This window comes from Corvus cornix, chromosome 6 (genome assembly GCF_000738735.6).
Source record: "Corvus cornix cornix isolate S_Up_H32 chromosome 6, ASM73873v5, whole genome shotgun sequence".
In the NCBI taxonomy this organism is placed as follows: Eukaryota; Metazoa; Chordata; class Aves; order Passeriformes; family Corvidae; genus Corvus; species Corvus cornix.
Window position 1 is genome coordinate 21,636,497 of NC_046336.1, and position 26,297 is coordinate 21,662,793.

Genomic DNA, 26,297 nt, shown 5'->3' on the forward strand with positions numbered 1-26,297 from the left:
TCCTGAAGGGTGGAGAACCTGGAAGGAGATCGGGGGACCTGCCTCTCACAGGGTCTTCTCTCACAGTCTGAACTTCACAGCAAGGCAAAGCACTCAAAGTAGTTCAGGCACTTCTAGAAAGGGATTTTTTTTTGGTCCTGGGATTGGATATTTACTTTTTTCTCTTTGGGTCAGTGTTTCTGACCTCTTGTTTCTTATTGTTGAGTTTTTTCCCATGTCGAAGAGGAAGCTTCTACTATACACCTGTAATGGTGGCAAGAGCCAGAAGCCCTGCTCTGCCCCTGTCCTAGCTTACCTGGCAGGCTGCAGCTCTAGATAGATTTACTGATCCCAGCTGCAAGTCATGGATGGCAGGGAAATCTGTGGCCTGCCCTGGCTGGCTAAAATAGTCACACAATGGCCAACAGGCCTCAGCTGGGGTAACTTTAGGCTCAGTCAATCCCTCAAGTTGTTCATTTTAAGTTCTGCCCTACAACTGCATGTGTTTCCAGATGAACAACTCACTGGAAATTATGACCTGTCCTGATGGGCTCAATGCATGGAGATTTTTGACTATTGTGTTTCATATACCTCTTGTGCTTTAATATAGTGCTTGGCACGGCCTGAGTTACAGAGGCTTGAAGGGAGTGGTTAGTAAGGCAACTGAAAATACCACTCACAAAACAGCTTCAGCATGGTCTGCAATAAAAAAGAATCCCCAGACAGACCAAGGTGGAAGAGACCCAAGTGCCAAGAGTGGTTCAGTCACCATGCTCACTGAAATCTAATCTCCTTGCTGTGGCAGGCAATAAGAGGCCTGTGAAAACTATAACCTCACTGATTTTTTCCATCATTAGCTATGACCTTGCTTCTGACTGCTTACTCCAGTCTCAAAGGATGGGACCCTTTCTGGAGGGAAGACCTGTGCCTCTGTTCCCTGAGAGGAAATTAGTCTGTAGCATTGCTATGCTTTACTTAATATGTTTATGAAAGTGGAAACACCACCTGAATTCCTCTATAGACTCTGCAGGGAAATCATGTTTCCATATTGCACTATGAGAAATGCAGTGAAGGTGTGCTATGCTCAGTTAATATTTTTAATGTATGGAGGTAAAAGAAACTTCAGTTCAGAAGAAGTATATGCTTCCCTCTTTCTATTCAACATCCATGGTGCTATAAATACAAACTGCAGGGTACTTTCAGAACTGAGAGCCTTTAAGACTTCTCGAGGGAAAACATCACACCAAATTAATCTGCCGTCAAGTGGAAATTCTATATTGTTTGCATTTGCCAATGTTCTGTATGTGGCTATAATTGCACTGAAGCAAATATCTGCTTCGAGTTCTTCACAAGATTAAATGTGGCCAATTGGGCGTAAAAGAGTAATTGAAATGCAGAGCTGCTGCTTTGGATTTGTTAGAGGCATTGCTCATTTTTGCTCTGACATGACGACACTAGGTTCTGACTTTCCATTAAAACAGGGAAATTTGGGGAATGTGATTTTGAGCGTTGGGTTGCAAGCTAAGAGGAGGACATTTCTGTCTGGCACTGCGCTGCCCTGCAGTGTGCCAGCAGGCAGTGTGCCCTGGGCGTGCTCCTTGCTCCATGTGTGCAAGGGGACACCTTCCTTCCTCTGACCAGCAGAGAGGCTGTCAACAGCTGAGCCCCAGGGTACAGTGTCTGCTTGAGACCTCCAGAACTGGCTCCTGAGGATTTCATGGTCCTTAAGTTCTGAGTATTTGCCACAGATATGAAGTGAAAAGGACTTGTGAAGGTCCAGCAAGAGCCTTCACGGCTTGTAACAGAGGGAGTCCAAGGTCTGAACTGGATCCTGACTACTGTCACCATGTCAGACCAAAGGACCATGTCAGCTTGCAAAACCTGCAGTCTCACCCTAACCCAGCTGGATGTGAAATGTTAAAGATTTGCTTAAAAGCCTCATGCTTTCTTTTTATTTTTACTAGTTTAGTCATTTTCCCTCTTGCCAAATAAATGCAATTATAAGTAAGTAAAAAGCATTTTTTCAAGTTGACTGTGCTGCCTTTTAATTCTGCATGAAAACCCAACTGCTCCTTATGCCCTGCCCAACAGGTAGTTAAATAAACAGACCCAGGTGAGCAAAACTGCCAGTTTGAATCCTTTATTTCATTTTCTTTCCAGTTAGTGGGCTTATCCAAAAAATACATGCCTACCAGCTCCTAACAGTTTGCTCATGCTCAGCCTTTCCCCAGACTTTCTCTGTGCAGCTACAGAGCAGTCCTGACAGCATCCTTGCACTCTTCAGTAAGGGCAGCATCTCTTGGGCTGGTGCCAGGAGACACACCTTCTTGGCACTAGCAGGCATCTGCTCCTCTGCCTGTGCCGCTTCCTAACCGAAGGTCCAACTCCCAAAGCTGCTGGAGGAAGCCAGAGTTGGGGCAGATCCCTCTGTGGGAGCGCACGGTCTGAATTGCAGTGGCGAGGGACATACCTTCACAGATCATTAAGAAAGCGAGGACAAGAGTTGCAGACCGACTGATTCCCATTGCACAGTGAACCAGTACTTTGCCTGGAAAAAGGAGAGAGATTTGCAATTATGCCAGCAGGCCTCATGGTAGGAGTTATTGTGCGGGAGCAGAGATGGAAGCTGGCACTGGGGATGGGCAAGCAGGTGCCCTGCAGAGCAGCCCTGGTGCAGTTCCCCTGGTTGGGGAACATGGGGCGTTTACTGGCTAGGAACAGAAAATTAGTAATTGCGTTCCAGGATCCACGGTCGCTTGTTTGAGCTTAGCTGTCAGCCTGACAGCACACCCTTATCCCTCCTGCCCAGCCTGCCATCCGTTGTGTCCCTGCTTGCTCATGTGTGGGTTTGGGAGTGATGTACTTGCTGGCAAAGTTTCAAGAGTTCACACTTGAAGGCCATGCTGTGGGAAGCAGCCTTGGCAGGTTACTTAGTACCAGAGGGCTTGGAAACTTGGGATTTCAGAAGTGCAATGCTCAGGATTGCTCACTGCTGTTACAGGAACGCTCCCGGTTTTCCACAAGCTCTTTTTTCTTCTTTGCTTAGGGCAGAAATGCTTTCTGAGGGTGCTGACTGCTGCCCAGACTTTTTTGGAAGTGTGTGAAGAAAATGGGTGTTATCATTAAGAACAGCTGTTTGTATATGGCATTTGCACCAGATCACTTAAGCATTTTTATTTCTATAGCCCACCCTTTATTATTTTATTTCTATAGCCTACCTATAGCCTACTAATCACTGTCCTTCCCTAATGTCTGTATTTTCCCTTGTTTATTAAGTGACCAGCAGAATGACAATTTAAGAAATGTTCTTAGTTTTCCAGAGATTTCAGTGTGAGGTGTGCATCTTTATTAGGAGTCCATTAAGGGTAACATCATGAATCCTTCCCCTGTTCCTATAAGTGAGCCTCAGGGAACACCTTCCAGGGATCCAGCAGTATAACTTCCTCCTTCCCTCTGCTCTTCTTTTAGTTTTCCTGCTGTGATCATGAACAGAAGCAGGCCAAGAAACTCAATTCTGTATTGCAATTGCCTCCCAGGTTTCTAACAGGTGACTTTGACCCATGTTGGAAGATGAATATTTTTTTAAATGGTCTTATTTGAAATTAAAGGAAATTTTTAATTTAAAGGGAAATTTTGCTCTCAGATGGAAGAATTCAGGTTTGTAGTCCTTTCCCTCTAGATGTAAACCAAGAGCTCATTCTGGAACCTGAAAATTTGCATCTTGTAAGTATTGTAAAATGCTTCAGCTTTCACAAAAACAGTAAGATCAATGAGAAATTTTTAGTTGAGGGTGAAACTCAATTGTTGTATAATTGTTCCTCTCAATTATAACAATGCATGAACATTTTCAAGCTCTCTTGTCCTTTGCTGCAGTCAGATCTATTTTTCTCATATAGACCATGGCCCAGCAACTCAGCATTATTAGAGTAACAAGTGATTAGATGCAGATATGAACTTCTGACCATCTAATGGACAGCTCTGTCTCCCATTAAGGCAGCTGAAGAAAATGTCTTTTTAGCATGAAAATTTCAGAACAGTTCTGCACTGGAAATCTTCACAAGTTTGAAACAAAATATTTTCTACCTTTTTTCTTTTTTTTTTAGACTGTCACATTTGTGGTCTCTTGTTCATTCATTGTATAGCTGTACAAAATGCAATTTAGTGGAGTACAATTTATAACCAGAAAAGATGAAAAATCAGTGACGACAATCCCATGTTGCTTTTTTCCTTTGGAGATGCAATAAACTCTCAGATGCTGCTTCTCTGCAAAATTTAAGGAGGGGTAGAAAGAATGGACAGCTTTTCAGTGCTAGTTCCTTGCTTTGTTTGTGCTTACAGCATCTTAATTTCTCTATTATTAGGGAGTGAGACAAAAATATCCTTGTTGGATGATGAGCCTAGATTCAGACAAAAACCTTAGACTGATTGCCCCCATCTCCCCGGGTGTTAATTCTGGGTACTTCGTGCAGAGCTTTTAATCTTAAATCCCATTTTGTTTATGACAGAGTATTTATTTAGCAACCATTCTAGTTCTGACTAATGATGATGGCATAGCCACATGCTCAGAGAGCGTGAGCATGTGTTGTGAAAACCTGCTCTGGCCAGCAGGTTGAGAGAAGTGTTGAATTCCACAATGTATGTGACACAGCCACCTCTCATTATCCCGGCATGAGAAATCCGAGCACAGCCCTAAAGATAGACATGTCTTCAGTAGGAATAAAGGGACAAATATAGTCTTCAAGGAAGTGGCAAAAACAGCTCTGGTGACAGCAGACTTGGACCGGGCATCAAAACCTTTGAGGGAGGGAAGAGGTTTTCCAATGTAAAGCTAGTTTTGCAGAGTTTCTAGTTCTGTTTTATCATTCAGAAACAGTTTCATAGAATTTACTAAGATATTGATGCCCTTATTTGAGTTAAATTGCATCTATCTGTCAATTCCACTAACTTCATGAAAATCCTTGGAAGTTAAGTCCTGCTTTTTATGGGCATATGGAGAAATGTTTTGCACCCCTGCTAAAAGATAATGCTAATTTGAATTTCCATCAGACTTCTTTTTCAATGTACTGCACTTCCGTTAGCCTTCCCACCAACCTTGTAGGGTATGTATGCTGTATTATCTTCCCTGAGGAGGCACTTGAGATCCAAACAACCCTGATCTGAGATTTTCAGAAGAGCATAAAGGAATCAGGAGCACAATTTCACTTTGAAAAATACTGCAAATAGGGCTAGGCCAAAAGATTTTTGGAAAATTTTTGCTTCAGAATTTTGCAGGCCTAACTGCAATGTGGTGGCAGGGATGGGAAATCCAGACATTCACTCAAATGTGCACCCCAAATAACAGAAGCCAAGGAACAAAATGTTCTGAAAAAATTTCTTGGAATCAGAGCCACTCTTTTTTGTTTGTTTTTTTCCTTGTCTGAAAACGTTTGACCTACCAGCACTCTACAACTAAAAGAAAAAGAATTTATGGTTTGAACTGCATCATAAGGGACAAAACCAAACAAGAACAGAAAGAAATGCCCTTGATGTTAGATTTGATTTTGCATTGCTATATATTTTGAAATTAAATCTAAATTTTGGAAATGAAATCTAAACTGGATGGGGGACAGGAGACTTGATGTTCTGAATCTAAGTTTTGTAAAATTGTTTGAGTCCTTTTTTTTCCCCCCAACCTGTATGAAGACTTCTGCCTTGGAAAATGCTCTGCCTCACCAGCAGTCTCGAACTGAAGGCCAAGCTGAGCACAGGTACAGATGCTGCTGTTAAATACTGCCTGTTGTGCTTTTGTTGGAGGCACAGAAAGCAGAACAAATGCCAGGCTCCTGCTTGTACAGCCTTGCTCTCTTGTTTTGTGTCTGTGTCTGGGAGGAGATGGTGTCCAGAAATAATACACTGTATTTTCTTCCCTGTTCCTCTGGCTTATCTGCACTTCAGAAGAGTCCTCCTATATCAGCAAACAGCTTCAGAAGGTGTCTCGGTAAAAGCCTGGACAAGCCCCAAGTATTGACCGTGGTCCTAATCTGCATGGCTCTCTAATCACTTGTTCCCATGAGGATGCAGGTATATTATCTCTTTTACAAGTGCAGTATGTATTCCACATTGTTAACCTCTGTGCATAGTGAAACAAAGGCTATGATAAATGCTGGTACACTGACAATAAAATGACTTGTTTGTTGCAGATAAATCAGTCATGTGAAATGATTTAATTAATGTAAAATTGCTCTAATGAAAGCAGATTTGAATTTACTGTGTGATTATTTTTAGCAAATAAATTGAATGTTAAACTTGAGTAAGGAAACAAAAGCTGTGTTGCTATTTGGTTCTGTTTACAAGGTCAGACCCTCGTCTCTTAGCAGTGGCTGCAAATGGGTGAAGTGACACTCTGAACCCCCGGTGACATCCTGCATGTGACCAGTGCCTGGAGCATGTCTGCTCCATGGGCTGACTGCGGTGGGCGATTCCAGCCATTCCATCCGCCCCTCATGGGACACAGCTGAGGCATCCCAGCACTCAGGCTCGGATTTGTAGGTGGCTGCTGGACCACAGCCACAGAGAGCAACGTTCACACAGGCAGTTGTGTGTTCCCCTGTCACATGGGAGGCCAGGAGGTTATAACCAAATCTCTGTACCACAGAAAGCATGCCATGAGCTGCCATCTTCCAACTCTGCCTTCCCCACCCCCATTCAACATACAGTGCAAAGAGAAGCTGGACTGGCCCCACATTAGAGGACCATGTTGCAACCTTCTCAATGAGCATGAAACAGGATCCCTTAGGAATAATGGGATTAACTGAGGAGAAGTAGGGGCACTTAGCTTCTGGCATTATTAAATCTTGCAATCCTTATTTGAAATTTTGCACCACACATCTCGAGCTACTTTTTGCAGAGGCAGACAATAACTGTCATCTGTCTGGGATTTGTGCAGAACAATAACACTTGGTTTTTAACAGAGGATTATGGATATTCTATCCAGCTCATGCTTGCTGTAACTTTACTAACATCAAAGGGTTTGCACTAGGGATAAAGTTTGCACATTCAACTTTGTTGGCCAAATTCAAGTTGGGAAATTCAATGTTGTTGAACAAAATCAGTCATTAAAATGCATAATAACTTATTGTCCTTTTGCTAATCATCATTAAATGAGCTAAATGTCCTAAACTAGCCCTTGCTTTCTTGCAGGATGGATTCAATTTGGCTTAAGATGAGGCTCCAGATCTGTCACCCATAGTGAATGTCTCAGCTGCCCTCACTCCACTGGATCCAGCAGAAGTATTCTGCTCAGCGGGAGAGCTCAGCTGGGCTAATGGGCCCTAGGGGCTCTTTCCACGATTTTCTCATCTCCTGTTAGGTTTTAGCCAGGTGCAGAATCCACTGTCTGTTTCTTGATTAATCCAGTATCTGTTTTGTCACAGTTGAAAATAGCAGGAAGCCTACAGAGAGCTTTAAATAGTGGCATGTCTCTTCTTCCCACGCCTTCAGAGCAGGTAAGAGCTGTCATCTGCTGCAGAGTGGGAGGTCAGACTGATGTAATGCACCTACGATGGAGTCAAGCAAGAGGATCCTTTTCTCCAAAGTTAAGCAGCTTTCGTAACTCCCACCAACAAGAAGGTGACAGGGGAGGGAGCCCAGCTTTTCATTTGCTCCGCTAAAGTGGAGGAAGGGAAATGGCTTTGAGAGAGTCTGTCATTTCAAGATGTTAAAGGGTGATTTTAACCTGCCTGTTTTAAACATGTTCAGAGGTCAATAAAAGGCCGAGCTCTTTACTTGGGAATCTTTCTCTCAGCACAGTGTTAGTTTAATAGTTTTCATGACATGCTTTCATCAAGTTCTCTTTCCCTCCCCCTTTTGTTAGACTTTACAAAACCCTGCTGATTTACTTTACATTTAGCTGCACTCCAGAGAAATGCAAATTGCACAGGTGGCCATGCAAAGGGTCAAAATTGATATTCAAGGTGTTGTCCTTCCAGCTTGAACATGAGGGAGAAGGCCAATACTTTCCCAACTCAGTGTTTTCCCTTGTAGGGAAGGGGACAGATTGTGCATCTGCTTGCTCTTGTCTGAGCCTTCCCAAACAGCTCTGTTAAATGGGCAAAGAAACAGCCAGGCTGTGCTGAAGGAAAGGCAGCCAAGGAAGTAGGGATCATAAAATAATGCTTACATGGCATGGCTGCAATATAGTTGTGCATGTATTTCCTAATTTCTGCAACAAAAATAATGAAGGAAGTCAGGGTGCAATGCAGCCATTGACCACTGTGACTGGAACAGCTCCCAGCTAGGAGCAAGGAAGTGCACACTCCTCTGCTTCCTTTTGCTCACACTCTGGCACCTGAGTTTTAAGAAACTGCCTTAAAAACAAACTCCTTACATCACCAAAGATAATATTCTGTTCAGCTAAGGTAGAAATTTGGAATAAATCTGTCTAGGCTGTTTTCTGGACTCATGGTAGAAGGCATCAGAATTGTTTTTCAAGCACGACGGAATAATAGTTCTTACCTACTTCTAAGGAGTACTTGATTCATAGTTTTAAATATGTTTGTGCTTCATACAGTCTTAACTTTGACTTATCCTCTTAGGCAAAAAGGATAATATATTTCCATTAAAGAAAAAAAAAAATGTTGAATTTGCTTGTAATAGTTAAGCAGTAGTCTTAAATGACTTCTCAACCAAACAGTAGTACCTTGTTACATCCTGTATTTAATATGGACAGGCCTCTTGTCACGTGGTGTATTTTTTTGTTGTTGTTCAACTTCACTGCTTATAATAAACACTATTTTTTTTCTTCTAAATGATGTGAGTAAAAATTCCCTCCCTGTGTCATCCCTGCACAGCTCATGGGTATTTAGCTCCTAAATTTCTGTACCTCAGGAAATTATGCTTCCAGAACATCTTGTTTATATATTTTCTAAACTGTTGCACTTTTCTCAAAATGATGAATGTCAGCAACAGCTGGACAGCGTATGATTAAATTTCACCTTGTCTCCATTCCCAGAACCCTGCTTCCATATGGAGTTCAGTAAAGCAATATTAAAAGCATGGGAGTAGGGATAAATATGCCTTGAGCCGTAACTTGTTCTGCATTCATAACGTAGTCTTTCGGTATGCATTTTGTAAAGCACTAGTTTTGTTTGCTATTGTGGCTTCCACAATTCATCTGTTGTTTTCTGTCTTTTGTCAATTGATTTGGAACTTTGCTTTTACACACATGTGAACAGATTTTGGATCTTACCTTTCTGTGGAGCACTGCCAATAATGACTTCAATTGCAAATAGCATATGCTGTAATAGAAATGGGTGAAAATCCAAATTCCCCAAATGCAGCCCTAAATTGCACAAAGGCAAGTATTTTCTAACAGGAGAGATCAAGCCCTCCTAAGAGCAGGAAACACAGAGGTACCTACCATGAAGGTACACTGCTTGCAGTTACTGTGTCTCTCCTTCCTGGCTAATCTGGTATGGATCAGATCTACTAATGCATATAATTAAGCTGGGTAGTTAGTACTTTAGGACCCTGATCGAAATTAAAGCTCAGCATGATGCAAGCAAAACAGTTTGCTGAGTGTGTAACTGTTCTCTTAATAAATCACTTACTTTTGAGTAGTATCTATACAGTTTTGTGGCACAGTAATGACTTGCTTTTGTGAAGGCTTGCCCTTAGCAGTAATGATCCCCCATTAGCCCCAAGCCTCTGGTGTTGTACCTGGCATGCATTTAGTGAGTCTGAGGATTTTGTGGGCTGTCTTTCTATTTCAAAGTTATACTTTTTCTAGCAACAGCATGACATTATTCCTGGCTGGTGGTGTTGCTTAAGCTCCCTTCTACAGAACCGCTTTCTAGCAAGTTCTTCCCTATTCTGTGCCTGTAGGACTTGCACAGATTGTAGCATTATAATTGAATCTTTTTACTCAAATATGATGCTTGCGCTTGTCTTTTATTTTAAATCCCATCACTAATTTGAAAAGATCAAATAATGTGCCTCCTCCCAGGTCAGTGTATCCCTGTAGGTCACAAAGGACACTTGCTATTTTGTCTTTTGCTCATGATTAACACTAGGCATGGGGAGAACCCTTTTAAAAGGCTGTTCAGTGCACCCTTCCCTGTTTCAGGGAAACAGGAGAACTCCCACTCACTGTAGGAGTTCAGGAGGCAGGTAGGATGCTACTTGGTTTGAGTATCTCCATTCTTACCATGTGCAGGTGGTTGGTTTATGTCAAATAATATTTGATAACTTGCCCTGCTTGTCTGCTATGCAGAAGATATGCAACATGCACAGATGGTCTAGTTACCTCTTGGGGAATTCAATGCTGCTCTGATGTACTGAGCAACTGGATAGAAGTGAATGCTGAGATCAAAGTTTGGGTTGTCCTCTGCTTCTACTCCATAGTAATCCACAGGCAAGTCGTTGTAGAACTTGGGCCCAGTGTTGATGCGGAATCTCCCGGCAGCAGCATTCACAATGTGGGAGATGCCCATGCGGCTCAGCTGTGCCTTGTCACGAGCGACATACCTGGAAGAAAGATGGGGAATTATATTTGCTTGCTGCATTGCAATGCAGGGAAGAACACGCTGCTGATGGTGAGTTTGTTACAACTGCAGGAAGTGGTAGTGGCTATTTTTCTGACAGGTTGATCAGGTCTAAAGTGTCCATCAAAATGCTTTGAGACAGAAGTGACTTGTTAAGAAACTGACTCTTAGATTTCCCTCAGTTTTTTTCCAAACATATGTTTAGATGGTTCTCAACTGATAAAGGGTGGTGGTGGTAGATATTTCTGCACAAGCTAAGGGTTTTCTGATTTCAAGGGCTTTCTCACCAAGTCACCTCTGCTGAGCATTCATCAGTTCAGGGACTGATGCCACCTGGCAAAGTGAGGAGAAAATGAGCTTGATGCTGTTTTACCCAGCTCTGGCATGACTGCCTGAAGTAGCAATGCCACAGCTTCAGTGGGCTGTTGCAGTGTGTGACTCCTGCACTAATGCAGGAGTAGAAACCAGGATGGGGAATATTCTTCTTAAGTTAGTTAGGATACGTTTTCTCTGGGCTATAGCATCCTATGCACAGTTCAGTCTTGTTCAACACTTAGACCTGTTGTGAGAGGTCCCCAGACTAGTGCCTAGCTCTCTCTTTTTATATAAAGAGTGGAAGATTTGGGGGGAAGAGTTGCAATAACCTTCAGCCCTTCCTGTCTCTTACAGGTCTCCCACATAAAGGTTTGGCCAGACTTCATCCACATGCCCTGTGGGGTGTGTGCGTGTGCAGAGCAGGTGCCGCAGCTCCTCCAGGGATGGTGTCCCAGCGCTGCTCCCACTGCCAGGCATCCAGCTTGAGGCACTTCTTATCCTGGGCCGCCGTAAGTCCTGGCTGCACAAGGAGTCCCAGGCCATCCTGAAAGGGGAGGGCAGACATTCACCACCAGCCAGAGATATTTCTGACAGCCCCCTTTCTTCCTCTCACCTTCTCGAACAGTTGATTAAAACTTCATTATATTTTTAAAGATTATTTTCTTCATAGGGAATGGGGAAGTTCCTGCTACTGTCTGGAATTCTAAATGCTATTATTAGCACAGTGAAAAAGCCCAGCCCTTGATACGCCAGCACGACTTCTGCTTTGACATGGAAAGAGGTAATGCTATGGAGAACATCTTGTGTAAATGTATCTACTCAAAGGGTGTAGAAACAAGGTATTAATTTGGTATGCTGAAGTTTTCCTTTAACCAGGTAACTTGGGCTTCTTTACATATACTTAATCTGATTTGTCTTCTAATTTCCTCAACAAACTGATCTCGACTGAGTAGAGTAAGTCATTCACTTATTAGTCATTAGCTATTAACTGTCTACTTCAATGGGGAAAACTCTGTAAGCAGTAGCTTGGTTCTTTCCAATGGTATTTACTGGCCATACTGGTTGTCCTCATGACAAATGCTCATGTTAGAAAAATCTGGATGAGTTACAGTGATTCCAGCTGTCACTCATATGAACATTAACTAATTTTTTTAATAAGTTCTTTAATTTGCATACCTCTCCTCTCTGTTCCCTTCACAAACTATCCCATTTCTAATCTTGAAGCAAGTACTTTAGTTACAAGAAACACTTTTTTTAGGCATCACTTTATCTCTGGAATTACTCTGTTTCCATACGGTACATTTCTTTTGAAATAGTGGCTTCTCTACAGCGTTAGCTGTAGCTTTGAACTGTTGGGAGGATTTTTTCAGATGGGAATAGAAATTATATTTTTCCCAGAGTTCTAAGAAAATATTCAACTTCTTTTTGGTATGTTCTAACAATGAGCCAAACATCTGCATTACATAGATAGTAGGAAATCTGTCAACTCATGAGCCTTAAAACAGAAGCACCTGTCTTGGACATGGTTGAAGTTGTAGTCAGTGAGTCCAAGTCTTGCTCTGGCACTGCCTGAAGCACATCTTCTACATAAATGATTTGAGGGGTGGTTTGGGGTAAAACAGTCCAGGACAGCAAACCTGAAATCTTGGATCTTTCTGCTGAACATATCTATCGTTATCAAATGGGTTTTTAAGTTCAAGCACCTTCATTGATGATTTCTTTTCAAACACCAGCTGTGGTGAAATGTTCTCCTCGTTTCCCATCCACGTATCTTCTCTAGCTCTAAGTTTACATTTTGGTGTAATTTTTTTTTTGCATGCACAAAGACCAAGCAAGAGGATCTGAAGGCTAGCCTGCTTTGGGAGCTCATTGCACCTTCATATTAATACAGTGCTTTGCTGAAGGGCAAATGGAGCAACTAATTCCCTGAAATATCCACAGAAAAGAAGGAGGAAAGTGTCAGAGTTAGGCTACAGAAGGTGGCCCCTAGAAGTCATCCTTCTGCCCTGCATGTGGGGTGATCTGCCTTGCCACCTAGTTGCCAGGAGGAGCCCTCTGTTATTTCAGTACACCTTCTTCTGCCACCTTCATGGCAGCTTTGGCCTCTTGGATACAGTAAGTTTTCACCAAGTGATGTTCCCAGAATGGTCTTGCATTGTTAAGAGAGCATTACAAAGGTCTCCACTGCGGAATGTGCTTCCCTCCCAAATGTGCTTATCTCCTCCAGTGTCAGCTTTTACTGTGAAAACAAAAGCAGATGTTCTTGTCCATTTTGGTTGGCTTTATGCAAGTGGAGGCATGGAGGAATTCCCTACTGGAACAGGCATCTCCCATTGATTTTGATCGCAGCTTTGACACTGGCCACCCCAGTGTCCCCTGTGCCAGCTCTGCCTGTCTCCTGCTGGTGATTTTGGACACTTCTCTCATCCCACACAGGAGGTCTGCGGCAGAAATGGGACTTGGATTTCCTGTGCCCTGACCACAGGGCCATCTGCCAATTCATTAAGTACTTTCAAGAATAACAGCCTCCTCCAATCCTTCCCGCCTCATAATATCTGCAACAAATGTTCCCCTTTTTTGATGTACCTAATTCCTTGCAGCATGGCTAATGACCACTCTAGGGCACTTCTCACTCCTTGTAAAGTCGCTTTAAACTGTTTTGGTTTTTTCTTATTCAGTACTGCCTGTTATCCTTTTCTCTAACCCTGTCCACAGTATAAATACTTTGATTTTCCTATTACCTCAGAGGACTGAAGGCTGCTGTCAGCCTTGCTTTCCTAAGCCTCACAGGAGCTGGGCAGATAACTGTGACGTATAGTACACCTAAGGAAAAGTGCTCCTTCAAAGACTGTTTTGTGTTGTTTTGTTGAAATTGTTTCTAGAAGGGAACATAACTGCATAGGCTGGGCAAAAGGAGGCTACATGTTGTATGTATCCACAGCTTTCAATATCCATGTGCTACATGGATATTGAAAACTGTGGAATAATGGTCTTTGTAAGATGGGACTGCTTCAGAATTTTCCTAAGATGACTTTCAGCTTGTGCTCACATGGATATTGTATTATAGCTAAGGAATTTACTCCTGTTGAAACACAGATGTGAACTGCTGATGGTGTGTACAAAACTCATTTCATCTTCCTTCTGGTCACATTTTTTTAACAGGAGAATAGCACCAGTTTGTGTAAACACTATGTCCAAAAAAATGGAAGGACTGGAATTCAAATTTCAAATGTGAAAAAACTGCAACTAACAGGCTGGGAATGATTCAAAAGCAAAGAAGCCTCAGTAGGACTATTCAACTAATATGCTGAATAATGAATGCACTGAAAAAATAATAGCTTTCCATAGAAAATTTACAAACAGAAAAACAAGATAATTTTTTTTCTGAATAAATGACTACTCAGTTCTGGCAGCAGTCTAACATCTTAACTCACTAAATTTATACATGCAAGTGTCATTACTGAAATGCACATGTTTAAAGAGAACAATGCTATGATTAAAATTTTATGTAATGTTTTATAAGGAACATGGATAGATTAAAAAAAATTTAGTATGAAAGGAAAATTATTATATGTAATAATGTGATGGCTGTTCATTTAAAAAAAATGTTTTTAATGATTCTCAGCTCAATTCCTCTACACTGACTCTTTGTAGTGGATCTGTTTCTGAGATGTGTGTTGTATGAACGAGCAATACAATTTTAAAATGCTGGTTTCTGAATGACGATGACATGAAACATTCCTGATCTTTGCTCTGCTGGAGATGTATTATGGTAATTATTCAATCACTTAGGAGAAGTTTTACCATTATATTTATATTAATTTTGAATTGGTTTGTACTGCAACTGTAATTGTATCTGAACTATGCAATAGAATTTCCTTAATTACAGGTAGCAGGAGGATTGCAATCAAAGAGGCCTTTGCAAGCACGTCATTCTGATGATGCAGTGACCCAGAGTATGACACAAGCTGTTTGTGCCTCCATCCCTGCCTGCACCTGTAGCCACCCCCCTGGACTGATGTGTGTTGGTGGCTTTGCTGCAGTTGGGCTATGAGAGCAGCCAGGTCAATGGTTCCTTATGTATCAACTATCCCATGAAGAAAGGAAAGTGGTCCTGTGAGAGGTCTCAGATATCATCTCCTTCCTGACTGTTTAGGATTCCCATCTGCCCAGCAGTGAATGCCCCTATGGACTGCATATACTGTGGATTCTTTGGTTGGGATTCAGTTAATTCAGTGACTAAAGCTTTATCTGTAACATAATGAGTGCTATTCAGTGCGGTGCCGAGGAGAAGGCCTTTAGAGACAGGTGTTCCTTTACAGGTGTCTCAGTCCTTGGAAACATATGCCACCTTTTATCCAATTTCTCCAATTCCACAATATTTAACTAAACAACAAAAGGAAAAGTCAGTGTAATTTGACAATTTGACTTTACATTGATCCGAGATCAAATTCAGAGGATGGTATGAAGGCTGAGATGAAGCAACAGAAAATCCTGCAGCATGATGCTGTGGTAAATCAGGAGGAAAAGACCAACTCTTGTGTCTAGGATATTTAGTAGAAAGCCTTTACAACCTCTGCTTTAACTTGCATTTTCCAATGCCAGGATAAAGGAGGGATCTGCATATAATATAAGGATGTCAATGCTCTCATTTCAATCAAGTGTCAAATATACTAATCATCCCAGGGCCTATATTGGCTTTTCTGTAGGGGTAGAACATAGCCATTTTCTTATGATGTAAGTAAAGATATTTCTGAGTCTTTAAATCCTGAAAACAAATTAGCCTCCATCCTGTGTTTTCTCAAGCTGCTATGTGCTATAACCTTGCCATCCCAGTGAAGATATGAGTCTGACTATACTTCAGATAGACTGATTTGTGGTGGTAAAAGACTAGGCTGAAGCCTGGGGCTTGGCCAAATAGGTCGTGTCAAGTTCATGCCTATCAGGTATTCAAAAGCCATAAACATTTCTCAGCAAGCCTATCCCCTGGAAAGGTTCCTCCAAGATAACATATGTTTGAGAGAGGGTTTTGTGTTGCTACATCGCCACACAAATGACAAGTATTACTGTCATCATTCTTCCTTCCTTAGCGTTTAACCCAATAGTCTCGCTGGAGTCGTAATTTATCAATTGCTAGAAGCAGTACGAGATATAGATGGTATGAATCAAACACAGCAATGACTGAGGTAGGGCTGGCTGGACTTGAAAGCTGATAGAGGAAGTGTCTAGGGAGGCACAAGGTATTTGAGTAGCCAACTGTTTGTAAGAAAATCTCTCCAGCAGCTGGAGGATGTAATCTGAACAGCACTTCCAAATTTAGTAGAGGCTTCCAGACCCACAACTGTAACCCAGCTATACGTTTAGGGCAAGGCACCCACTTGGTGGGACTTGGCAAGATCTATTAGGTGGACTTGCTCTCCACAGACCACGCAAGGCCTGTGTTGAGGAGCAGACTAATCTCTGTACTGAACAGCCTTGAGCAGCACAAAAAAGGCAAAAACATCTGATTTTTCTTCCTCTCAGTATTGCATTGGCAAACATCTTCTGTCCTAACTTTAGAGGAACTGTGATGCTTCCCCTCTGTCCAAGTAAAATTTCTCTGTGTGCCATCCAGGCAAATCAACAGCTACATTTTTGGTGCAATGCACTCTTCAAATGTAGCAAAGAAGTTAATCGACCCATCCTGGTTCTCAAATACGCTGAATTTACCACAGTTTCCACTGATGTTATGGATTTCCAAGCCTCAGAAGCCTCAAAAATGTATAATTTTTTCATAGCAAGTCAGTGGGCCAGGCTGCAGTTCTCAGACCTGATGGTCTTGACTGTTTCAGGATGTACATTAGCATGCAGGCCCCAAGGCAGGGTGGCCTCTGAGTTTTTTTCTGTGACTGTAGCATAAAATATTCTCTTGTCATCAGCTGGTTAGTACATTTGTATTTACCAGCCATGTGTGCAGTTCCTGACAGTGGCTAGACAGACTCAGCCATCCTTTGATGTGCAGCCATGTTGTACCAAGTGTGCAAAACTCGACCACCTGCTGATTTTGCTAACTCTTCTGGGTCTTGAATGTATGTTTATTTTATTCTTTAGCCATGGGAAACCAACTCTGTAGAGTTATTGCCCACACAGAAGCTTTGAGTGGATAAGAGAAGTGAAAAGTATGAGCAGCAAAATTAATTTTCCCTGACCCATCCCTTCCTCACAAAACGAAAAATCATGGGTTGCTGTACCTAGTGGCATATTTGTAATGTAAGTGTGATCCTAACCATGTTTATGAGCCAGGAGAGAGTTGTGGACAGAATCTGTACCAGGTAGAGGAATGCACATGGAGTATGCTTTACAGAAACCATGGCTGATAGGTAGCACCACCAGAAGGATTGTAGAGATGAGAGAGAGTTTATCCACCCCAAGCTCTTCTGTGGCCTCTTCAGCACTGAAGCTTGGGTATATTTTGTTTCTGAATTGGACTTTTTATTTACTAGTTACAAATTTTACATGCCCTTTTAATAGTGTGCATTGTAACTATTTAAAGCTGAGCATTAAACAGGCCCAGACACTGTTAACAATCTGCAGGTTACGATATATTTTTTTGTGTAACTGCTTGTTATAGCATCAACTACTAAGAATTTATTACTGGTGCATTTTAGGTAGTGCTTTACAGTCATTTAATTACAGCCATCCAGCAATCATTACATAAATATGCATTGAGAGCAAGAACCCCAATATAAGTTGACCCAAAAGGCTTTTACCTGCCAAGACCAGAGTTTGGGCCCTCAGGTGGCAATGATGTCATTGCATATGCAGGGAACACTGAGTTTAAGGCTGTGCAGGGAGCTGCATTCCTCCCAGCACTAGGTGTTCATGAAATCATCAGCTGGAGCAAGAGCACTGTAGAGCTCTAAGAACCTGAACTTGGCTCTTGGCAAGCAAGTAAAGCAAAGTCGGTTCCCTTCCAGCCCTAGTCTCTGCAAAGATGTGGCTTTTGGCTGTGAGCATGGAAGTTCAGCTGCAAAACTAGGCCCTCTGGAGCCCATTGGTACCTCTGCTCTTACCTGCCAAGTGCCTCCTTACATCCATTAACCCAACCTGATCTGGCAGACCACCAGACACACTTCATATGACCCAAAGACAGTAGCTGGTCCAAAACGCATCTACCACATCTTCATGCTATTTGTGACTGCAGCACCATGCCCATATTTGACAACCTCTCTAGCTCCTGGCCAAGCTACTGCTCCTACATCAAATATCACTGCTGGTGTCCTCTCCTGCAATCAACTTCAGCCATTAGACTTCACTGTCAGTTCTGACAGACTCTTAACTCCTTCCTCCATTCAGTACTGACATTTTTCACTACCTACTTCTTGAGAAAGTAAAAATCCCAATCTATAGCATTATAGCACTAAACAGCTCTTAGACATGCTATGAAATACTCTTGATATCACTATGCTTGCACTTGAAGACAAGCTCACCTAAAATTTAGTTGTTCTATGTTAAGGCTGGCTCTTCTTCTGGGCTCAAGAATTGTTACATCACTGTATCTCTCTTGCCTCCAGCAATAACATGTTGGGGGTGAAAACTGGTATTCTCTGAATTGGTAAGCTCCGTTTTTCCTCCTAGAAGCACCCTCAGAAGCTTACTGAAAAATTGAAGGATGAAACATTTCTGAAAGACAGGCTGGCAAGTTGATGCAGGTTGCTCTAAATCAGGAGCAACATGTGCCGCTTTGATTTCCTCTTGGAGCTGCCAGTCGGAACCAGCTGGGTTGTCTGGCTGACACTGGTTTTTTGGTACAACTACTCCAAAGCCCTCACTCTCCCTGAACAACACAAATCCTAGTTGCTTTTTCATGGCTTATAGCAATGCTTTACCAGTATCTGCAGCCTGCAGTTGCAGGGAGCGTGTGTTGCTCTCGTTACTGGATGCCGTTAGTACAGCATGACCCTGGGGAGAGGTACAAGCTGGGATTTATTGACAGATGGCCTGAAATGTGCTGAGTCTGTTCTCTGATGCAGACCTGGTGGCCTGGAGGCTCACCTTTGTGGTGATGTGGTTCAGCCTCACACTGTTACTGTGTGGGAGATAGAGCCTGTTCACTCTGTAGCACAGACACATTCTCTGCTCCATCTCCAAGGCCGTTTGGGGTGAAACTGTGACTGCCACGCAGCCAAAGTCCTACACTCTTTTGTATACAGTCTGCTATGTAAGGGGTGTTGATTTGGACCGCACACATCCAACCAAATACGAGAAAGCCAGGTGGGTTGCTGGGTGTGCTGCATCGAGCTTGCTCAAAGAAGGACGAAGTGTCCCTTGGGGGTTGTTTCCAGTCTCTCAGCATGGTTTTATTCTTCAGATTTACTCCATGTCGCATATTCTTAATCTAGCCTTGTCAAATTTTCCCAGGTCACCTCCTAAATGATCCGAAGTCATGTTTCTTTCTTGCTTTGACAAGGTTTAGAGGCCAAGGATTTCCTGTGCTGTGCCTTGCACAAAACCCCAGTTGCAATGCAGTCCCTTGGGTCAGCTTCCTGTGGCCCAAGAGAGTTTAGGAGCCCACATCTGAAGGTGAATGAGGCTGCTGTTAACAATAACTAATACAGCAGTGTCCTCCAGCCCAGAACTGAAAACATCAGGCTTCAGAATTCAAAGAATTCCATTACAAATGAATGGTTTCTGCCCCAAGGATCTAACCAAAAGGATGGCACAATGCAAAGCCCTTCTCCCCTGTGACTAGCTCTGGTATGTTCTTCTATCTTAAAAACAATATATTGCCGCTTTTTCTTTTTTTTTTGTTGTGTCTCTTCTGTTGGAGGGCATTAGAGTTTTCACTGCTCTTTGTTCTTGTCCTGTGGTCTCTACCAGCACCACAAAGACAGCTCAGCTACCCAATTTACCCGAGACAGCAGACACATAGCCCCGACACTGGCATAGCAGGAGGCTTGAGTAACCTGCTAGGAAGTAAGATGGGAAACAGCAGGAGGTAGGCAGCCAAGATTCCCTGGTGTTTCTTGGGCACTGGAAAGCCTTTCATAGTTTTTATTACAGTGATCCTGTGAGGAACAGTGCTGTTCCCACCACACAGGTGGAGATGGTAAAGTTAAGCTTGATGATTTTCCTACGTGTCTCCACAAGTCTGAGCTGGGAGGCAGTCCAGGGGCAGAGTGCTGCCAAACACTGGTAGCAATAGCTGGACCTGAATAAAGAGTTGCCCTCGGGTTTAATGTGGGTCAAAAGCTTTTACTCACCTCTAGCAAGTGAAAGGCAGCTTACAATAGGAGGTGAGTAACCATCAAGGTTGGACTTCCACGCTGGTGGGCAAGGTTTTTTAGGAATGCTTTGGCAGATGTTGGCTTCAATGCCCAAAAGAAAATTCAGAACACATAAAATCAAAACAAGGACAAGAAACCCTTTTATCACTGTTCTCTTGATACCCTTCTTTCTGAGCTTGCAAAGTCCTGTTTTTACAGTTATTTAAAAAAATAATAGTATGATCTCTTATTAAATGCAGTGACATTATGGCTTTAAACCAACTGTGCTGTCTAATTGTCTCTTTATCTTTCTCACATCCCAGCCTCTCTGATCTAAGCCTTGCTAGCAATTTGATAGCCATGGCAGGATGTGGAGAGGTCTGGAAGGTTAGTTCCAGTAGCCTGTATTTTGCACCAGTGACTTCTGGCAGAAAGATAAACCACAGAGCTGATTGCAAGTTCCTGTGGCCCAGGTTTCTGGCTACAAAACTGGGAAGGATAAACACCTTCTTAAGCACTGCAAGATAGAAATAGAACAATAGAAAGGAATGGAAATCCTCTCGTAATGGCTAGAAGCAATCCAGATGTTTTGTTTTATTCCCACCATGAGAACTATGGTCAGTCCTAGTGCAAGCTTGGCCACCTGTCAGATCAAGTTTGTGAACTAAGGCTTATGGGAATTTGACACGCTCTTGTCTTGGAGCATGCTGGTATGATCAATGCAGAATCCCCCTACAGCAGTGACACAATGTGTATTCTACCGATGCTGTTCCAGATGCCCCTCATAAATCATTAAAATACTGGCTAGTTCTAATCAGATCCTTTGAGTTATAACGTAATATACTATTTGAGAACTAAAACCAGTAAATCAAGTTAGAGGTCAGAGTTAGACTGAACACAGCTGAGGCTTGCTTGCTGATATGTGTATAGTCTAAGAGATGCAACGGAAGGAGATGAAATCCCAAGTCAGCTAAGCAAATTGCTTTCTTCTCATTGTAAAGTCTTGCTACTAAGTCTGTGGAAGAGAAAAAAATAGGAATTCATCATACTCTGTAGCAGAGCTGATTTGAGGTCTAGAATTTCCCAGCAATTGTGTTAGCTCTTGGGATTATAGGTATTTCTGATCATTTGTCCTCCAGGCTAACTCTTAACCATCTTTCTAAAACAAACTAGCAGCTAAAAATTTGTGCCCTCAAATGTCATAGATCACCCACTACAAAAACAGAACATATCTTCTCCAATAGCATAGAAAACAGGTAACTTCTAATACAAAAAAAAAAAAAAATCATATCCCATTAGAAGGCAGCCGTTGTGTTTGCACTCTTCAGTCTTACCTGGGACACAACAGGCACCTTTGTGAAGGGGAGGCTGCAGTGCCCAAGTGCTGGGAACCCAGAAGTTTGTGTGCTGGGGTGCTACTGCATAAACCCAAATAATCAATGTTTTCTACATGGAAAAGGTTGAGGGCCATCTGAATTTTTCAAGTGTTATCTGATTCTGAGGACAACACAGTATAGGGTATGGCCAAGCTCCATGACCAACAAGTAGTTTGGCCACCATAAATGGTATCTGTCAAAGAATAATACTGAAAGCTAACTTCCCCATTTATGCTGTATTTGCATGGACATTTTGTTTCTTGCATTATACTTAAAAGAGTAATTGTTTCTTCCCTTATGGCAAAGACAGTCTGGGGCAGAGGATCCTGCAGGCTCAGTGCTGCTGAGTACTTTCTCATATTTACTTTGTACTTTCTCCCTTAAACCTCTCTGTCCTAAACTGGACAGAGTGTTTTTAAAGCCCATAAAGCAGAGTAACTTGGCACCTGAGTTATACCTATGGAGCCATATTTCTGTAGTGGTCTGCAGGGAAGGCTCTCAGAGTCCCCAGTTATGGTAGCCTCCCTTCACTCAAAAACATCACCAGAACAGGACTTTGCTCTAGTCCTGTGAAAGCCTGTTATTCTGGGCACAGGCTTAGCTTTTGGGAGGTGCGAGCTATATGAACTCTTGGGGTTCATGCTGGCAACTCTTGAACTGAAACATCTGGTGATGCAGAAAGTCAACATAAACCAGTGAACAAAGTCTCTATGAGTCACTGGCAGTAAGTAAAAGAGCTATCAAAACCAAGGCAGTAAATAATGGGTGGTGAACAGAGTGAAGCTTGGCCTATTTGAAAGATGCACCAACACCTCCAAAGTGGGTGCATGTATGGAGCAAGATGGATTAATATCGTGTTTTATTTCTAATTAGACCTCAAGCAAGTTTGAATTTCTCTTAAACCTGGTGGCGAAATAGTTGAAACATAGAAAGAGAAACAATGATCAGCTTCATCAGAGGTGCAGCACAGCTTGGTGCAGCAACTTAATGAAGATTTGTTGGTCAACAACCATCTCCCAACCCACTTAACATGCTCTCCATTTAATTTGCTCTGCTATTGTAGCAAATGTGAAGCCCCAAAGTCAGACTCAGCTTTTGTGGCTCTTGTAGCCTCTGCAGTGTCAGCAGGAAGCACAAACCAAAGAGTTAGAGCCTAGACTCGAGCAATGTATATTTCTCTTAATGAAACCCAAACCCAGGTGACATTTTTGGGAGAGCGGAAACAGGAAATGTAGTCCCTTTGGGGGGCAGGGGCTGTTCACAACACTCAGAAACTTGGCCCACATTTCTGGTCTCCTCCCTTTCTACTCCACAAAGGGCTTGTAGCACTTTTAGACAAACTTGGATCCATTGTATGTTGTGAGAGAACCTGCTGGGAAATTAGGGGACTCCTGCACTCCAGGAGAGAGGAAATGTGTGTTTCTGCTTTGTGTTTTTAGGAAAGTAGGAAGATTCAAAATAAAACACAACAGATGGGAATCTCACAGAGAGAGACACTGGGAAATGTTTAGACAAGCTTTGTTCCCAGTTCTTGAGCTTAGAATTTAGCCATGAAACTGCAGAGAGACTTCAGAAAGACAATGAAATGCATTTTGGCTTCGAATACAGTTCCTCCAGATTCCAACAAGAGTTGTGCACGTGAATCTGAAGGCAGAATGTAGCCAGCAGTATGGGGAATAGATGTAATATGAGAAACTCTCATGCTATATTATTATAGTCTGAATTGTTTCCATCATTTTGGGTTAAGTAATTCCCCACTATCCATCTCTAAAGCGCAAACAGTGCAGCCTTGATGTGCCCCAGGGAAAGGAAGCAAACCAGCCTTTGAATCTTTACCCAACCTTACTGCTCATATTTTGCTTTCAGTGAGTAAGTGTTCAAATCCTTTAATACTTCATTCCCATAAAAATATATTTACCAGGGGTTTTTGTGGCAGCAGTGAGGCTGTGTTTATTATTTTAGGAACACCACACGACTGGCTTTAGAGAAAAGACAAGGCAGGAGCATGGAGTGCTGCAAATCTATCAGAGAACAGCATGTTTTCCACCTGTTGAGGCAGCAACCACAATAACAGATGCACATAATAATTACCTGTACCTCAAAGGCAGCACCAAGTCCTGCACCTTCTGCTCCCCACCTAGCAGACAGCTTGGTAACAGAATTACAAAAGAGAAGCATTGAGACAGAGTAGGTAGTACTTTGTGAAGAACAAAAAAGCAGCTCTTATTAAAAGAAAAACTGGAAGGTGGAAGATGAGAAGGAAAGATCTGACATGCCACGATGCTAAAAGAGTGGAGCTAAGGGACTCCAGGAGTCTACCTTTTTTTTAGAGTGGCAGTCAGGTTTTTACTAATACCCTTTCCAAAGATGCTTTCATTTGTATTCTGAACATTAGAGATAATTTTAACTGATAAATAGGTGCTCCACGTAGCTACTGGAGCCCATTCCTTCCCAGAGATGGATGGTTCTGCAGTGGCAAGAGGGGCACACAGGATAAGAGCCTCATCTTAAGTGACACCATGAATGATCACAACTTTGTGCCAGTACCCTGTTCCTATTCCTCTCTCTGCTGCCTGGCACTGGGATTGTGCTGGGGCTACACACACCCTTTTGTTTCCAAGTGCCCCAGAATACCTGGTGTAAGAAGGGCAGGGGACAGTATGGGGAGCAGGGATGCATGGCAGGCAAGACGTTTTTGGTTTTTCCTGCTTAAGTGCTGAGGCTTGTAAGGCTTGTCTCTTTTTCCTCTTCCTCTGACTACCCAAAGTGGTAACATTTGGCTGGGTGAGGATTTGACCTCTGGACTGATTTGTACCACTGTAGTTCCTTGTTGCACAAAGGAACAGATCCTTCCTAGAAAGGATTTGTAGGGGAAATGATCTCAGGCCCCATTTAATCTTGACAGAAGAAGATGATGAGAAGACTGTGTGCTGAGCTGGAGTTTTCCTTTGAATTCCTATGGTGTTAAAGGCAGCACTATAAATAGACACACTATCCTTTTTACCCTGGTACAATTCTGTCTCTAGCTCCCCATACAGACAGCAAGTCTGCTGGTAGGTATTTAGCAGGAATTAATTTAACCCAGTCTTCTCCTTCTGTACTCTTTTACTCCAAGCATCACAATGGCTTCCACAGCCATACAAGCATATTTCCTCAATAAAAATGTTCTGAGGAAGACTGCTGATATTAAAAATCCCATTTCTGTCTGAAAAGTCTATCCTAGTTATAAATAATCCATAAATGCCCCAAACTATAAAGAGTTAGTATTAAAAAAAAAAAAAAAAAAGAAAGAAACCCTGCACCTCCCTGCCCCCCTTACTCTCCTCTCAAACTTCTTACTCTTTCATTTTGTTTCTCCCAGGTTTTGTTTGTGAACTGCACACCATTTTATTCATAGTCTGTTTCACATTTTCTCCAGTGTAACTGGCTGGACAGTCTCTCCCTTCCCGGGATCGACTTGTGAACATCAGCTGAGAGGAAGGAAACCCACATCCAGTGTTTCATAGCTATTATCTTAAAGATAGAGCTGTAGGAAATTTAAATACAAGCCAGATTGGTATTTAAATAAAATGGGTTTGTTTTTTTAAGCATCTTTTTTAGCAAGAGATCCTCAGCCTGTAAGTCCAGCTGGAAAGCAAACTCGAATTTCACAAATATTGGAGTTCCTGAGCATAAGGGCCCAGCCGCTGCTCTGGCCTGGCCCTGCCGGGGGCTCGCTGCTGGCGGAGCTGGCTGTGGGGGGGTTAGATTGCTCGGTGCAGGTGCTGACTTCACTGGGGGTTGGTTTGTAAACAAGCTTAAAAGTACTTGCCTGGTAGTCGAAGCTCCCGCGCTGCGGTGTCTTGGATTACCTTTGTTTGAATAATACCACTCACTTTCCTCCTAACGTGCCAGCTGCACAACAAATTTCTAGCTTCTCCGGGTGTTCAGTTTATTCAAAGTCTATTTTTAATTCTGTTAATTATAACCCGTACTCCTCTACCCTCTTTGGACCTGCAGCAGGAGCCGGGGCAGGCAGCGGGCGAGGCTGAGCTGTGGAGGAGGCCGGTGCTGAGGCGGTGCCAGCGGCTGTGACCGGCCGGGCCGCGGGCGGTGTCGGGACACGGAGCCTGAGGGCTGCCCCGACAGCCGGGGGTACCACTCCTGCTCCGTGCGGGGCAGCTGCGGCTCAGCCCAGCTGTGAGGCGTGAGGGGCTGGCTGAGCTTAGCCCTGGCCCGCCCGTGTGGGGGGCAGCCGGGTCCGTCCCTGCTGTGCCCCAGCCTGCCAGACGGCGCGGGCCACCCGTGGCGGGACAGGACGAGCGCGCTACCGAGCATCGGCTGCCGCGGTTTCCCCAGGGTTTGACCCGAATTCGGAGCAAAGCGGCCAAGGAGGGTCCGAGGCCCGGGTCCGGCTGGCAGCGCCCGCCACTCGGCGCGGCCCCGCCGGGACCCTCCCGCAGCCTCCCGACCGGCCGGGGGCGCCGCCCGCGCCGGGCCGCCCGCGCCACCTGGCGGCCGCAGCCGGAGCCGCGGGCGGGGGCCGGGCGGAGGGCAGCGCCCGGGACGGGACGGGATGCGGGGTGGGATGCGGGGTGGGATGCGGGGTGCGCTTTTGGGAGAAAAGCGGCGCGCGAGACATCGCAACATGAGAAGTTGCATTCTGTGTGTTACTCTGCTGTGCTTACAGTATTTTTACCATCAGAGTAAGCTGCAGATTCCCAGTTGTACCAATAAGTATTTTAAAAGCGCGGTAAGTTTGTATCCTGTGAAATGCGTTTAATGTCCGCATGCTGTAATACCCCCAGCAACAGCATCCTCAGCTCTGTCCTTTGCTCCAGCCCGAAAATGGCTGGTTGGCCTCATTCCTGCTTCCTAGAGGG

General features: G+C 43.4%; 2 protein-coding genes across 2 annotated transcripts in view; both read right to left on the minus strand.

The window, feature by feature from the left end:
- The window catches only part of DUSP29 (dual specificity phosphatase 29), a 53,875-nt gene extending 43,534 nt beyond the window's left edge, over positions 1 to 10,341 (minus strand). Inside the window, exon 1 of the mRNA XM_019293301.3 lies at positions 10,262 to 10,341. The gene's annotated coding sequence lies outside the window, so the exon portion shown is untranslated. The remainder of the gene's footprint in view (positions 1 to 10,261) is intronic.
- Positions 2,104 to 25,856, minus strand: LOC104697571 (dual specificity protein phosphatase 13-like). Its single transcript, XM_010412505.3, has 4 exons — positions 25,247 to 25,856; positions 11,167 to 11,358; positions 10,262 to 10,482; positions 2,104 to 2,527 (listed from the first exon to the last, which is right to left on the minus strand). The coding sequence occupies exons 2-4, from the start codon at positions 11,355 to 11,357 to the stop codon at positions 2,313 to 2,315; spliced, it is 627 nt and encodes a 208-aa protein (XP_010410807.1). The 5' UTR covers position 11,358; positions 25,247 to 25,856; the 3' UTR covers positions 2,104 to 2,312.
- Between the last annotated feature and the right edge of the window lie 441 nt (positions 25,857 to 26,297).